At 48.8% G+C, this 17,510-nt stretch overlaps 1 protein-coding gene across 1 annotated transcript in view; it reads right to left on the bottom strand.

Annotated features, from left to right (window-relative positions):
- OSBPL3 (oxysterol binding protein like 3) overlaps positions 1–17,510 on the bottom strand; it is a 909,495-nt gene that overhangs the window by 267,944 nt on the left and 624,041 nt on the right. Inside the window, exon 14 of the mRNA XM_086941688.1 lies at positions 11,413–11,547. Within this exon, the coding sequence (XP_086797814.1) occupies positions 11,413–11,547 (135 nt within the window). The remainder of the gene's footprint in view (positions 1–11,412; positions 11,548–17,510) is intronic.

Raw genomic sequence — 17,510 nt, forward strand, 5'->3', positions numbered from 1 at the left:
AAACACCACTACCTTTTTCACACTATCTTCAACTTGAGAAAGTACCACATCCAGTCCCCAAAGAGTGGCATCGATGGTCAATATAGTCTTTCTCCTAGTGTCAAAATGACCCAAGGTGGGCATTGTGCTGATACCCAATTTCACTGCTTTGAATGCTGCCTAAAATTCCTCTGACTAAGCAAAAGAGCCCCATTTTTCAGAAGAGTTCTGATTGACGCCATCACACTCACAAAGCCCTTTATGAACTTAGAGTAACTCAGTGAGTCCCAAAAATGACCTCACCTATTATTTGCCAGTAGGGGGGGGGGGAAGCATTCACAATACTGTCCACTAACTCCAGTTTAGGTTGGATGCCCTCCCCCAAGAGAACATGGCCCAGGTATGGGACACTAATTCTACACTTCTGCTTCTTCACTGCGAAGCCCTTGTCTGCCAATCTCCTCAATATGTTTCTTAAAACTCCCTCAAGCTCACCCCCATCCTTACCATAAATGAGAATGTCATACTGGAAGAATAAGATGTTAGATTTTCCTTACAGCACTATTTTTATTATTCTTTGAAAACAAGCTGCGGCTAAGGTCAGGCCAAATGGCATTCTAGTAAACCGATATGCCCCCAGCAGGGTTACAAATGAGGTCATGTACTTCAAGCCTTGGTGTAATTGTACCTGGTGAGTACCTCCGTACCTGATGGAACAGAGGAGTTGTATTCATGGCATCTGAAGGTCATTACATTTGAGGTGTTTTGATGCCCTGGACATTACAAAAGTAACCAACCCTGCCTCCTTATGATTACAACTACCTTTTGCACTCTGACAACCATATATCCCTTATCATAGAACATCTGTTGCTGTTATTAACCTTTCAGTTTTCCATGCCCAATGGATGAAATTAAATTATCCTGGTTAGCAGAATTGCAAGCCTACAATGTTAGATATCCCTTCCAATAGAAACCAGTCTTACCTTGTGCTGGACCTAGCTCCCTCTGCAGGGTTATCCCCAAACCTTTTGCCTTCCTCCTTCCCTTTTATTCTGACCCTCTTTTTGTTGGCTTTAGGACTCTGGGTACTTTCCCACTGCTAACCAGTGCTTAAGTGTATGTGCTCTCTCCTCTAAACATGATATGATTGGTTTATACCTGTTTGGCATATTGATTTACATGTGTAAGTCCCTAGTAAAGTGGTATACCATATACCCAGGGCCGGTAAATTAGATGCGACTAGTGAGCCTGCAGCACGGATTGTGCTACCCACAGAGGTAGCCTTTCAAACCCATCTCCACTCCGGGACCACTGCGCCTTTCAGTAGGCCGGGTCACCCCCTTGCTCCCGCCGCTACCGGACGATCCTGCTGAGGACTGCTGAGGACTCCCGCCCACCTGCTCCTGCCGCCGCTGCCCTCCCGGCACCCGAGCGACCCAGCCAAAGCTGAGCCGCCCGGCCGCCAGTTTTTTTCCGCCGCTGACCCCCTGCGGCCCCGCCCACCACCAGCCCATTGGCCGCCCCGCTCCCGCCAACCCAGCTGACCCGCCCTCGCGTCCCCCTACTTAAGGGGATCGCCGGATGTGCTCAGGAGTGACCACTGCGCCTTTCAGTAGGCCGGGTCACCCCCTTGCTCCCGCCGCTACCGGACGATCCTGCTGAGGACTGCTGAGGACTCCCGCCTACCTGCTCCTGCCGCCGCTGCCCTCCCTGCACCCGAGCGACCCAACCACAGCTGAGCCGCCCGGCCGCCAGTTTTTTCCCGCCGCTGACCCCCTGCGGCCCCGCCCACCACCAGCCCATTGGCCGCCCGCTCCGGCCAACCCAGCTGACCTGCCCTCATGTCCCCCTGCTTATGACGCCCCAGAGCGGCCGCGCAGCGGACGCGCGCAGCGGGAGCGCTGACTGAGCGCCGAAGGTGCGCCAAAGGTAAGCCCGTCTGCGCCCGTCCGCGCCTGGACCGTGCCCAGTGCCAGGACTCCTGGCTCCCGCAGACACCAACCCACCCGCCGGACCTACGACGCCACCGAACTCTACGCACTCAACGCCGGTCGAATCCCGGGATGCTATCGAGCCACCCCGAGACGCACCCACGGACCCTTCTGCTGCCACTCCTGCAAGTTCACCTGCACCCGGACCTGCACTACACCAGCACCGACCAAGCCGAGCACCAGCAGCAACCACGTCAAGTGCATCCTGCTCAACACCCGCTCCATCCACAGACACGCCGTCGAGCTCTGGAACCTGATCGACACCACAGCCCCAAACGTCGCCTTCCTCACGGAAACCTGGATGAACGCCTCCTCAGCGCCCGACATCGCCATCGCGGACGGCTACAAGATCATCCGGTGGGACCGCGTCAACCAGACAGGAGGAGGCATCGCCATCATCCACAGGAACACCATCCACATCACGAACAACACCGACGACACCCTCGTACCCGCCGAACACCTGCACTTCCAGATCCACATCAACCCCAAGACAACCCTCAAAGGCACCCTCATCTACAGACCCCCGGGAGCACGCACACAATTCAGCTAAGACATCGCCGACTTCATCAGCCCGCACTCCCTCCTCTCCGCTGACTACATCCTCCTCGGGGACCTCAACTTCCACCTGGAGAACAACAACGACAGCAACACCACCACCCTGCTGGACAACCTCGCCAACCTCGGTCTCAAGCAGCTGGTGACCACCCCCACCCACTACGCCGGCCGCACACTCGACCCTGTGTTCTCATCCAGCAAGGACATCACCGTCAGCCACGCCACCGGACTCCACTGGACGGACCACAGCTGCGTCCACTTCAGCTTCAGAAGGACCACGATCCACCACCACCAGCAACAGGTTGCAGGCAGAAGCTGGAACAAGATCACAGCCGTCCAGCTCGCGACTTCCCTAAGCATGAACCCTCCCACCAGCGCAACGAACCCAAGCCAGGCGGCAACCAACCTCGCGAAGTGGATCAGCAACTGCGCAGACGACCTCGCCCCCCTGAAGACCCCGTCTAGCAGACCCGGCAGCAAGAAAGCCCCATGGTTCACCGACGAACTCAAGAGCTCCAAGAAGAAATGCCGAGCACTCGAGAAAGCCTGGCGCAGAGACCCAACACCGAACAACATGACTGCCCTCAAGCTCGCCACCCGAAAACACCACCAACTGATCCACGCCACCAAGAAAACTGCATTCAAGGAACGACTGGACAACAACGCACACAACAGCAAGGAACTCTTCAACATCGTTAAAGAGCTCTCCAACCCCAACACCGGAAACAACGACATCACCCCTTCGCAAGACCTCTGCAACTCCCTCGCTTCCTACTTCCACAACAAGATCGCGGACATACACAACAGCTTCAGCACTCAAACGACGCACGCCACAACTGAACCACCGCCCCCACCACCACCCTCCGCGCCTGGACCCCGATCAGCACCGAAGACACCATCCGCACGATGAACTCCATCCACTCCGGATCTCAGACCGACCCCTGCCCTCACCACGTCTTCAACAAGGCCGACGCAGTCATCGCACCCCACCTGCGGGACATCATCAACACCTCCTTCGAAACCGCTACCTTCCCGGAGAGCTGGAAGCACGCCGAACTCAGCACTCTACTAAAGAAGCCATCAGCCGACCCCACCGACCTCAAGAACTACCGACCCATCTCGCTGCTCCCGTTTCCTGCAAAAGTCATCAAGAAGACCGTCAACAAGCAGCTGGCCGCCTGCCTCGAGACGAACGGATCCCTCGACCTCTCGCAGTCTGGCTTCCGGGCCAACCACAGCACCGAGACCGCCCTGATCGCAGCCACCGATGACATCCGAGCCCTGCTCGACAAATGGAGAAACAGCGGCCCTCATCCTCCTAGACCTCTCCGCGGCCTTCGACACTGTCTGCCACCGTACCCTAGTGCGGCGCCTCAGCAACGTCGGAATCCAGGAGAAGGCACTGGAGTGGATCACCTCCTTCCTCACCGGAAGGACACAGAAAGTCCGCCTTCCCCCGTTCAGATCAGAAGCCACCGAAGTCATCTGCGGCGTTCCTCAAGGCTCCTCGCTCAGCCCAACCCTCTTCAACGTCTACATGAGCCCCCTCGCAGCCATCGCACACCAACACAACCTCAACATCATCTCCTACGCTGACGACACCCAGCTGATCCTCTCCCTCACCAACGACCCAGCCACCGCCAGAGCCAACCTACACGAAGGGATGACAGACGTAGGATGACGAACAGCCGCCTGAAACTGAACTCGGACAAGACGGAAGTCCTCATCCTGGGATCTTCACCCTCTGCCTGGGACGACACCTGGTGGCCCCCCCGCCCTGGGCAGCGCACCCAAACCAACAGACCACGCACGCAACCTAGGCTTCATCCTGGACTCCTCCCTCTCCATGACCAGACAAGTCAACGCCGTCTCCTCGTCGTGCTTAAACATCCTGCGCATGCTACGTAAGATCTTCCGGTGGATCCCCACCGATACCAGGAAGACGGTCACCCAGGCCAGGCCCTCGTCACCAGCCGTCTGGACTACGGCAACTCCCTCTACGCCGGAACCACCGCCAAACTCCAGAAGAGACTCCAGCGGATTCAGAACGCCTCAGCATGACTCATCCTGGACATCCCCCGTCGCAGCCACATCTCCGGACACCTGAGAGATCTGCACTGGCTCCCGGTCAACAAGAGAATCACCTTCCATCTCCTAACCCACGCACACAAAGCCCTACACAACCAAGGCCCAGGATACCTCAACAGCCGCCTCAACTTCTATGCTCCCACACGCCAGCTTCAATCGACCGGCCACGCCCTCGCCGCCGTCCCCCGCATCCGAAGAGCCACCACCGGAGGAAGGTCCTTCTCCTACCTGGCCGCCAAGACTTGGAACTCCCTCCCGACCCACCTCCGCCTGACCCAGGACCACCTTGCCTTCAGGAAGCAGCTCAAGACCTGGCTGTTCGAGCAGTAGCGGACCCCTCTTCCCCTAGCGCCTTGAGACCCTCCGGGTAAGTAGTGCACTATATAAATGCTTTGATTGATTGATTGATCTCAGGCCTACCACTGTAGAGCCTGTGGGTGCAGTTTACTGCAACTTCAACTTGGTATTCAAAACTACATACCAATCCTTAAACTCCTGTTGTATTACATATAGGTTACCCTTTGGTAAGCCCCAGGTAGCCCTATGGGCAGGGTGCTGTGTAAGTAAAATGGAAGACCTGTACCTTTAGGTCTTCCATGTCCTGGTAGTGACAGGCAGCACATTTCGTTTTTCTCTGCTGTGAAGCCTACTCCTCTCATAGGTTAGCATTGGGAATTCCCTTATATACTTTTCAGTTGTAATTCTTGATTAGAAAGGAGCGGCGTAGCCATGTTTGGTATGTTTAAAATGGTAGTGATAAATCCTACTTAATGGCAATGGCGGCTCCTCCACAATGGCGTAGGAGCTTCGCCCTACTGCCTGGCTCGGAGCCAGTAAATGAAAAACAAAACGATGTCTTAGTTTTATTTTTAATTTTGCGCCTCTGAGCCAGCTTGTGATGGGGGGGCGGGGCATTGGGAGAAGGAGTGCAACGTGCACTCCAGTTGCTAAGTGGGCATATGTGTTTTGGCTGGCTGTCTGAGGCCGACCAAAACACACATGCGCACTTAGGTTTTCTCCAGCCCAGCTGCATTGAGCAGCCGGGCTGGAGAAACCCCACAGACTCCCTGGTCAGAGCAGGGAGTCTTTCCTGACTACTCAGACCGATCCCGCACAGCTCTCACATGAGAGCAGTGAAGGGATTGCAGGGAGTCCGTGACATGGCGCCAGTGCTTGGTGGATCCAGGAAGGAGGAGACCGAGCGCAACGCAGGAGGCAGCTCCAGGTACGTTTTTACAATAAATTATTTTATTATAACCCCCCCCACCCACCAACCCCGGAGCGCTCCCCCTCCGGCACTCCCTCCACCCGCCCAACCACCTCTTTATTGTGGCGGTCGCAACTGCTTACTGGTGAAGTTGAATTTCACATTACTATTTTAAAAATGCCACTTTTAGAAAGTGAGTCTCTGTGCTTAAAACTCTTTGTGCTTTGCAGCGTGTCTCCAATACCCATCTGGGTGACAGCTACACTTTGTGCATTCTCTCCAGACAGTCACAACACTGGTAGGGCTGGGTGTGGCAGGGGATACATCTGCATTCATCTACATACTGATGGTCTTCCTGGGTAGGGAGAGGTGCTTCATACTAACATCTGAATAGGTTGTGTTCTGCCGTTACACAAAGAGCTGATTTACTCCCTACTGATAGTTTGGAGCCAGGGCTGGGCTGAAAGGGATCTTTGTGCACTTCTGATGGTTCCTTTGAAGTCACCCCCTACATCAAAGGCATTTTTGAGTATAGGTATTGGGGGTTTGACCCCCTATCTTTAGAAACTGCATGGCTCTACATCTGCAACTGCCAGTAGGACTACTGTGCTGCGAGGAGAAACCACCATTCCAATTTGCTGCTTTGTTGTGTTGGCCTGCTGCCTGCTGATTGCTGGGCTGAAGAAGGGACTGCCACTTTGTAACTATCTAAATGAACTGGCCTGCTGCCTGCTACCTGCTTGTGCCCCAACTGCTCTCCAAGAGCTTGTTGTCTTACCCTCTGTTTTGAATCTCGGGCCATTAAAGATCTTTCCTACACACCACTGCCATAGGACTCTGTCAATCGTGAGTCCAGTAGAAAGGTGTACTAACTGGGAGCCATGATGGATTGCACCTTGCTTTGTATTCCACAACCAGCGTGTGTTGAACGCTCCCTATTTCCGCCAGTTTACCAGGATCAGCATGTGCAGGGCACTAGTGTCTCACCAACGCCTGTTGAGCGATTCGCATCCTGTGAAGCCCAGCGCTTGTTGAGCAAGCTGTAAACTCCAAGGACCAGTGCGTGTCAAGTGCATCTTATTTCACAAAAAGCGGCCCATGTTTCCACAAGCTGTGCTTGGATGAGCACCTTAGGGAAGCTCTGTGGTCGTGGCCTCACCTGGTCCCCGTGACAATAGGAGCTGCGTCACAGCAGCGCCAAGGGAAACCCCCCTCCCAGTGTAGCCCCTCCAGCAAGGGAAGCGTGATGAGCAACAGTTTGGAGACAGGTGCCATTCCCAGCCACCATCTCCCTGCATGCAACATCATCGCTGCCCTGAGGGAAACCCATCCCCCAACAAGACCCCTGCAGCGCGAAAGATGCGATGGAGAGTGCTCAAGATCCACAGTGGTGAGGAGAGGACACTGCTTCTGTAGGCCATGCCAGAAGCTCTCTCTAGCGTCAGCAGGCTCATCTCACTCAGAGAAAGGTACTGTTGTGTGGAAGGCACTTCCTGTGCCAGTGCAGTCGTCTTGCCCACTTTCGCATGCAGCTTTGTGGGGATTCTTCTTCTGCACATGTTGCGAGTCTGAGCAGCCATGAAGGGCTCGAGACTAAAAGCTTGGGACCATTGTTCTTCTTTGAAGCAGTGTGGAGGGGGACTGCAGGTGCAGCATAGAGCCACGACAAAAGCTTGAACTGCCAAATGCAACTGCAGCTCACAGGACTTACCGTCAACCGTCTAAGAGAAGCACAGGTGCTCCTATGCCCTATGTTTTCTTACTAATGCAATCATGTATAAATTCCCTGCAATTTATGTGATTGTTTCTAAAAACTCTGCATTCCTTGCAAAGTATAAAAATGATTTTTTTAGGTTTTTGGTCTTATGCCTAATACAGTAATCTATTTTTATATAACCCTGTGGGGAGTCTTTTTTGTGGTGTATTCATTGTGTTACTCAGTAAGTGTGTTGCACAAACGTTTTACACATTGCCTCTGTAGATAAGCTTGCCTGCTCTGTGCCAAGCTACCAGAGGGTGAGCACAGGTTATTTTGGTGTGTATGTGACTCGAGTGGCGGGTTCTGCCTGCCTTGGATGCATGCCTTAGCCAACCAGAAACCCAATTTCTAGCACCTTGATATTATTAACTATGGCTTTAGCTAAAGCTAATGAGGTGGGACCCTCACATCTTAGTAAAACATGAGTGTGTCAATAGTGGAGTCAAAACAAAGAACATTTAGTCTAAGATGTATTTTATCGTGACACCTTTTAAACCAACAAACATAACATGTATAAGGCATTCTGTACTACAGCCGCTGCTGTTAACTTGCACATTATTGTACCATATTGCATTGCCTTATTACAGTTGTGAACATGAAAATATGTAAGCCATGTTCTCAGCAATTAACCAGTAAGTATTGGCTATTTTACCTCTTAAAATATAGGATTACAGTCCCACACAAATAAATTTGACATCTGCACCTATGTTAACATTTATGGTCTGTAGCACGGGTACTCATAGTACGGCCCACGGGCAGCCAGCGGCTGGCAAGCCTTCCTTGGAGGCCCACGGACCTTGCAGGCATTGTACCGGTGTTTAAATTTTCTTTTTTAAAGAGTGTCAGCAAACACCGCCGCAGCAGCGCGGACTCCGAGACACTCTGCTCTATGGGGGACGGGTGATTCACAACAAAGCCTCATTAACAAGTAAATGGTCTTTTAAAGAGCTGTGAAGTACTCGGGTGAGGCTGTGTGTGTGCCCAAGAAGCTGGGGTGAGGTGACAGAGGGCGACAGAGGGAGGGCGACAGAGGGAGGGCGACAGAGGGAGGGCGACAGAGGGAGGGCGACAGAGGGAGGGCGACAGAGGGAGGGCGACAGAGGGAGGGCGACAGAGGGAGGGAGACAGGGGGAGACAGGGGGAGACAGGGGGAGACAGAGGGAGACAGGGGGAGACAGGGGGAGACAGGGGGAGACAGAGGGAGACAGGGGGAGACAGAGGGAGGGAGGGGGAGGGAGGGGGAGGGAGGGGGAGGGATGGGGAGAGAGGGGGAGGGAGGGGGAGGGATGGGGAGAGAGGGAGAGGGAGACAGGGACAGGCAGCGAGAGGGACAGGCAGCGAGAGGGACAGGCAGCGAGAGGGACAGGCAGCGAGAGGGACAGGCAGCGAGAAGGACAGGCAGAGACAGGGACAGACAGATAGATGGAGACAGATAGATGGAGACAGATAGATGGAGACAGATAGAGGGAGACAGATAGAGGGAGACAGATAGAGGGAGACAGATAGAGGGAGACAGATAGAGTGAGACAGATAGAGGGAGACACAGAGAGGGAGACACAGAGAGGGAGACACCGAGAGGGAGACACCGAGAGGGAGACACAGAGAGGGAGACACAGAGAGGGAGACACAGAGAGGGAGACCCAGAAAGGGATACCCAGAGAGGGAGACCCAGAGAGGGAGAGACAGAGAGGGAGAGACAGAGAGGGAGAGACAGAGAGGGAGAGACAGAGAGGGAGAGACAGAGAGGGAGACAGAGAGGGAGACAAGAGGGAGGGAGACAAGAGGGAGGGAGACAAGAGGGAGGGAGACAAGAGGGAGGGAGACAAGAGGGAGGGAGACAAGAGGGAGGGAGACAAGAGGGAGGGAGACAGAGGGAAACAGAGAGGGAGGGAGACAGAGGGAGGGAGACAAGAGGGAGGGAAACAGAGAGGGAGGGAGACAGTGGGAGGGAGGGAGACAGTGGGAGGGAGGGAGGGAGACAGAGGGAGACAGAGGGAGAGAGGGAGACAGAGGGAGAGAGGGAGACAAGAGGGAGAGAGGGAGACAAGAGGGAGAGAGGGAGACAAGAGGGAGAGAGGGAGACAAGAGGGAGAGAGGGAGACAAGAGGGAGAGAGGGAGACAAGAGGGAGGGAGACAGAGGGAGGGAGACAGACAGAGGGAGGGAGGGAGGGAGACAGAGGGAGGGAGGGAGACAGAGGGAGGGAGGGAGACAGAGGGAGACAGAGGGAGAGAGGGAGACAAGAGGGAGAGAGGGAGACAAGAGGGAGAGAGGGAGACAAGAGGGAGAGAGGGAGACAAGAGGGAGGGAGACAGAGGGAGGGAGACAGAGGGAGGGAGACAGAGGGAGGGAGACAGAGGGAGGGAGACAGAGGGAGGGAGACAGAGGGAGGGAGGGAGACAGAGGGAGGGAGGGAGACAGAGGGAGGGAGGGAGACAGAGGGAGGGAGGGAGACAGAGGGAGGGAGGGAGACAGAGGGAGGGAGGGAGACAGAGGGAGGGAGGGAGGGAGGGAGACGGAGGGAGGGAGGGAGAGGGAGGGGGAGGGAGAGAGAGGGGCAGACAGAGGCAGCGAGAGAGAGACGGAGAGGGAGACAGAGGGAAGGGACAGACAGGGCCAGACAGACAGATAGAGGCAGGAACAGACAGAGGCAGAGACTGAGACAGACACAGAGAGGGAGACGGAGGGAGGGGGGAGAGAGAGAGACGGGGACGGAGAGGGAGGGAGACAGAGAGGGAGGGAGACAGAGAGGGAGGGAGACAGAGAGGGGAGGGAGACAGAGAGGGGGGGAGACAGAGAGGGGGGGAGACAGAGAGGGGGGGAGACAGAGAGGGGGGGAGACAGACAGGGAGGGAGACAGAGAGAGAGGGAGACAGGGAGGTAGACAGACAGGGAGAGAGAGAGGGAGGGAGACAGAGAGAGGTAGGGAGACAGAGAGAGGGGGAGGACGACAGAGAGAGAGAGAGAGAGAGAGAGAGAGAGAGAGAGAGAGAGAGAGAGAGAGAGAGAGAGAGAGAGAGAGAGAGAGAGAGAGACAGAGACAGAGAGAGACAGAGACAGAGACAGAGAGAGAAAGACAGAGACCGAGAGAGAGAGCGAGAAAGATGTGTATGCCGGGTCTGGTGGCTCAGTGGAAAAAGGCGTCTGCTGCAGGGGCCTGTGTTCAACCTCATGGTCACAGTTTTTTTCTGCTCTAGCCTCGCCCCTTCCCCCACTGACCCCGCCCCCACGGGTGCGGCACTCGGCCACAAACCATGCTGTAAATTTGGCCCCTGAGAAAAAGTTTGTGAGTAGTTATGGTCTATAGTCAATACCATGTAGTTAACAGGCGTGCAACGCCCATTGGGCTCAAAGGGCTTAAGACCCACCCTTGTGTGTGGCAGCCAGGGCTGAGACAGCTTCCAGGGCACACGGCTGCACCCCAGTACTTCACAGGTATTTAAAATACCATTTGCATGTTAATGAGGCTTTGCCGTTATTTCACCCCTTCTTAGAGCTCCTGCCTCTCCACACTTCCATCTGCAGGAAGAATTACCAAAATAAAAAAATAAAAATTTCCTTAGATTTTCGTTAGCCCACAGTCAATTTGGCTTGCGCCTCTGGTAGTTAGATCCTCGCGTGTATCATTCGCTTGTACGCTAATATATGACTAAAACTTAAAAACACATATTACATATATTTGGGGTCTTTTAAAGTCATGCATTTTCTGACAGTGTCTTCACATAGTTCTCTCAAACGCTTTTTCTTCTGGTAAAAGCGATCACTTTGACTCAAGATGTAAAGAAAGCGGAAGGACAAAGCAGTGTAAAATTAGTTCTGAAAGGGACCTCTGACCTCGTTTTCTGAGGAGCTTGCAGACAGCAGCACTTCCTGCGCATCAAAAAACTCGTTGACAGACTCGGCGATGGACAGCCGACTTTCGTTGGACAGCTGGTGGAGGAGAGGCCGACTTCCTTCATTCCGCTTTTCCTGTCAATGAAAGATTTGATAAAATACATTGTTGAAAGCTACACGGGGGAGGGGAAGGACATTACACACAACAGGCACAAGGTGTACGGAGCACGGTCACGAGGACGTTCTCGGGGAGGGCGTGTGTGGGGGCGGGGGTACATGCGGATGGTTGTGGCTCAGCATGCATCTCTTGGAAAATGGAGCCCAGCGTTAGGATTTATTCCAGAAAAAAACACCGATTTCTTTGGAAAACAATTTGCCCAATCATTCCATAGTTTTCAATATCTAGGTTTTATTGCTTAAATCTAAATTTGAAAAAATACATCAGTTTTTGGTAGGAAGAGACATTTTGGTCAGATCGGTTTGTTAAGAACAATTATAGTTTGCTACTATTTATCCCTTAGTAAAGGTTCTGCATATTGTAAGTGTTGCAGTTAATGTGATACTTTTACCCATTTCATTGGAAGACTAAGTCCAACGTGGGAAGACTTACTGGAATTCGAACTCGTGACTTGCGGATTCCAGCTGCAAGTGCCAGTGATAAACTTCCTAAGTTATTTCAAGCGATATTTTCACGTACAGACAAAGCTATTGCAACTCACTAACTTACCACACAGCAGGTTCTGCAAAAAGACTCTTTCGAAGGCAAAGCTTCAAAACCCTTTCCCCTGTAGCCAAAACAGGCCCTTCTATCAATGCAAATCACTATACCATATATGCAAGCAATTACTTTAAAAACTGACCTCACTTTTCAATGATGCAATCCACAAAATCAATGCTGTGGTCACTTTATGGGACATCTTGCTCCAGGAGTCATGAGTCCCCTAGTCTGCAATTTCCCTAGTGATCTCATCTCTCTGCAAGAAATTGTCCAGTTAACAACAATTACGCTCACCCATTCACAACAGATTATATACTTCCCATGGGTCCTATGTAAAGACATGCATATCCTAGGACCACTTATCAAGGACATCATAACCCATTTTGGAGATATTGGCAATTTTGCCTGCAATATTTAAACCAATAAATGAAACGGCTATGAACTAGTACATCCCACCCTGAACTCCCATCAGCATCTTCACCCTGTTTAATCAGGATCCAAGCTGTTTAATAGTACAACTAATGCACTATTTTGTGTTTCAGCTGACACAGGCCAAGCTGCACATACTGGAAATACTTGTTCTTCTAGCCCTGTCAAGACACCAAGCCATAGACATCCTATTTAGTTAATCAGTTACAAACCTACTGTTGTGTACCCATAGTATGGGGTGAGGGTGCTTGCAGCCCTGTCTAGATCATCGCTTCTAACAAATGGTCATTGGTCCCCTCTGCAGAACCAAACAAGCCCATCTGCTCTCAGGAAGCACCTTTGTTTCTTATATGAACATCTTCCTTATAACCAGCCTCAACCCAATCTCCATGAATGGATTTCTTTTTGCATCACTATGGAGTAAAGTTACTTGACTCAGTCGACCATCAAAATTAGAAACAGTATAGATAATACTAACATGCCTAAAGCTATGTGCAACCTAAAAAGATTATCACGTTTTTAAACAGCCATTTGTAATCCAGCAGCTGAACCAACGCTGTCTTGTTCAGGAGAAGTGACATGCCTTGGAGTTTAGCTGGACAGCTAAGAGTCACCAAAAGCCCAAATAAGGTTCATGGTTAAAATAATTCAACACCAGATTCACAGATTTTTTCAATCCAATTCATCCAGCAGAGACTGTAGAAATTGCCTCAATGCTGGACCGCCAAACAACTTAATTCAGAAACTACAGACTGCAGAAAATGGCAAAATTATGCATTTGGAATCCTTGTTATCAAGGTTCACGTTCCAGTAGTTCAGAAATCTCTACTTTTGCCTTCAAAGACACAGAAATGTTTACAGTTGCCCGACCTGTAAAATAACGTTTGGACAGGGACCCCAAACCATATGTGGTAGATTTTAAGATTAAACTCTGTGCATCCCTTGGGTTTTCCAGTCTATGAACTAAAGGCCCACAACCTTCTCACCATTTTTAAGCTATCTATCTGACCCAACCTGCCAGAGACTCTAGGAACCAAACCCAACATTCAAGCATTTACTGATTTGTTCGTGGAACACCCATGCTATTCGTATCTGATTCTCTGTAGAAGCATCTATATGTACCTGTAAATGGCCCAGAGAAGGGCAGAACCTAGTGTGCATTAATTTACTCACGGTCCAATGGATAAGTGCGAGTACAAACAATCAACTCAAATGCACAAAAATGCATTTTCGTTTGCTAATGTCCCTCCTGATTAACAGAATCAAGTTTAGTGGAAATATGCAAATGAGAATTTCACTCACAACTACAGATATTCCACCAGTATATTAGTTCTTCCATCATGTAAGTTTGGGGTGGAACAATAGGTGTGCTCATGGAGAGGAGGGTTATGACCTTGATCACTGGATATGTGAGACACGGGAAACATCATTAACAACGAAGGCATTACCACGTGTAACGTTTACAACGAGGCACTTACCACGTAAACGTCTTTTCAACGCGTATGCCTACAACGATAGTCTTAACCACGAAAAAAAACCCGTAGGATTAAAAAGGGGGATTGGGGGGGGGTCTCCCCCCCCCATAAAAAAACGATCCCGCCGTGCCATAGAAATCAGCGTCGAAAGAGAGGAAGCGGAATAAACTTCCGCTTCCTCTTTAGAACGTAACAACGACGTGGAAAAGATGATGAGGGGAAAATGAATTCCGTGGTAACGCATGCGTGGAAAAGGCATGCGTTGCAACAGAATTCGTGGTAACAACATATAACCGTGAGACACATCACAAATGACGTCCGTAAAAGCAGGAGAAAGTGTTGTGAAATATCTGTTTGTACGCCTTGTATTTGCATTCTGTGTAGGAAGGAATGACCTTATACACAGGAAAACATAATTTACCTTTAGAGAAAAAGAGGACTAAAAGTAAATGAACAACTTTGACTAACCAAAAACATGTAACGTTTTTGCAACTGGAAATTTAAGCTGGTTTAATGTTTAACACAACTACGTCGAATTTCAGACACTCCAACGTGTGTTCTTTGTGATTTTTGTGAACCCAGTAAAAGTTGTAAACCTAATCAAATCTTAAGTGGAAACCTACAGAAGCAGCTGTATGATGTAAAAATACAAACATTTGAATAAAACACTGTGTAATGAGTCTCTAACCCTGGCTAATAATACATTCAAAACAATTGTGAGTAGTTTATTCTGCAGTGGCTCTTTTTGAACCCATCCTGCATCTTGAGAAAATGGTCTTGGTTGAAGCCAACCACAACATCATTTAGTTTCCATCGTTATACTCCACGCAGCAGCAGGTAGAATCAATGTGTTCTTCTGTTCACTGATAATAAATCCTACTTCTCTGGGTACAGTGAATCATAAAACTCAAATGTCTTAATCCGAGTTTCAAAGAACAGGAGCATGCAGACTGGAAGGTTTACTCCGAGACATATAGGAATTTTGGCAGAGCAAAGGGATCAGCTGCACAAAGGTGCACCCTCTCTACATCGATGTCACCTCATTGAGGGGCACTACATGCGGGATGCTACAGCACAGAATGCCACCATATCATTTTAGTTAAGTACAGCTACTGTTAAATGAACACTGAGGTAACAATTCAACTGGGGGTTTGGATTAGAATTACATATTTAGTTTCATTTGGCGTATTTTAAGACCAATTAAGCGTAAGGGTAAATTATTTCATTAAATTTAACTAAATATACGTGAATTAACTATTAAGCTAAATGGGTTTTATTTTTTTTAATATAGATTAGGAATTAGGGTTAAATATTTAAATTAAATTATTTTAATTTTATGTAAATATTGGTTATGGTTAAACAAGTAGAAAATGCAAAACGAAATCACTTAAATAATTAAGGAATATAGTTAGGATTCTTTAAATTTCAATTACAATATCTTAATTTAAAAAATATGCGGTTTAGGATTAATTATTTACTTTAACTTACTTTTATTACCTCAGCCTAATGGTACAGATTGGCATCAAGTTTAAATTTAAATTGCTACATATTTAAGTTAATGAAAAGTGTACTAAATTAGAAAATGTTATGATCAATTAATTTTATTAGGGTAAGGGATACTTATTTAATTGAATCTATTGAATATACATATTCAAAGAATCTGGTTTCCTAATTAGACCAACAATTTTTAGTTTTAACTAATTCAGGGGTAGGATTAGCATTGGCATCATAAAAATCTACAATCATGAAATTAATTTTAATTAATAAAAGAAAAGGTTAATGTAGTTGCAGGGTAGAGGTGGTGGGGTTGAAGCAGGGGTGAAATGCATTAAACACAACTTAATGCCTTAATCGCTGTTGACTTAATGGAATAGAAATAGCTCACCCTGAAGGTAGTTGCATTCAGGGTAAAAACATATAACTGTAATATTATTTGTTTTTCTTTTGGAAAAGGCTCGATTTGCCAATGTCTAAACTGGATTAGATTATAATATTGCAACAACCACAGATATGTAGTGATCCGATGTGATGTAACACAGGATTTCTTATCAGAAGTTTGGTATGTCAGAAGCAACATTTTGCTACTATGGGAATCTGGAGCCCAATGGGCAGGTTACACTAAGAAAGGATGTCAAATTTAAGGGCAGCTTTGGAAGGAGGAAGTGGGGAGCCCATGGTCACTGGCCAACAGGTACCACTCTTGCCGTCAATAAAATCTGTGGTAACAAGGCTATCTATTTTAACTTGACTATGTTTTAAAACTATTGCAGCCATCCAGTGTCACACTGCTGTTAGAACGTTCGTATTACCAGAAATAGAACCAGAAGTTTATGGATACGATATATGAATCCGAATAAAGATCTATTGAATTGAATTGAAGAGCCAGAAGTAGTGATAAAGTAGGTGGTTAGCTTCAATATCACATGAGTATCAGTGTAAATATAAAATTGCTCTGCCATACTGTGGAAGAAATGGGTAATAGGTAACATATAGATGTTAAATAGAGAGGTGAAAGCACTGAGCCCCGGTGGATACAACATCTGGCTTCTGATCTGTAAGGATGGAGAAAGATTGTCAGGAAATGATTGGCAAGAACAGAGGTAATCCATTTAACAACCACATTATCTAAACCCACCTCTGACTCTGTTCTATAGCAGAGAATAATTGACAACATCAACAGCCATTAACAGGTCCAAAAGGACCTGGGTCCCTACTTATATACGGTCAACAAAACACCACAGATTTGCCTAATACCAAGGTCACAACTGGCTCTGAATAATGGTCAGATATGAAACTAGCCTTAAAGGAGCGCTTATGAAATTCAAAAAATGTTTGAAGGTAGGTAGGGCAGCAGATAAACAGGACGAACATTGTTGGAATCATTCTGTGGAAGAGAAGCCTCTTAAGAAAAGTTTAATAATTGATGATTTCCAATGATGTAGTACCACTGCCTGAATAAATAACTCATTGAAGAGAGTGATCAAATTGGAAAATACAGAGGAGTACATTGTTGCATGATCTTGGTGGGGCATATATATGAGAGAGAGCAAGAGAGAGAGATAGATAGATAGAGAAGTGTCTGGAGGTAGAGATACCACCAGCTGCCTCTGTGATCGAGACCTTACTGAAGGAAAATGATTTAACTGTCTAGTGGGTTGACATCTGTCCTTGGGGCTGGTTAATAAGAGTATGGTCAGCCTTGGTCCTCTATGACATTCATAACATTTTAAAGAAGATTTGTTAAAGTAACTAGAAATTCAGCACACTATACAGGAGATCTTTACTTTTCTTTGTATATATATATATAGAAAAAGTGGTCCTTGACACAATTTATAAAAGACAATTAATGTGAGTATTAGTTATTCACAACAAACAGATAATCAGATACGATCTGAGAAACAACAGGAGATGTATTATTAGCTTGTTATGCTATAAATGCAATGAACCCAACACAACAGTATCAAGAGAAATTATAC

Source organism: Lissotriton vulgaris, chromosome 10 (assembly GCF_964263255.1).
Source record: "Lissotriton vulgaris chromosome 10, aLisVul1.2, whole genome shotgun sequence".
Classification (NCBI taxonomy): domain Eukaryota; kingdom Metazoa; phylum Chordata; class Amphibia; order Caudata; family Salamandridae; genus Lissotriton; species Lissotriton vulgaris.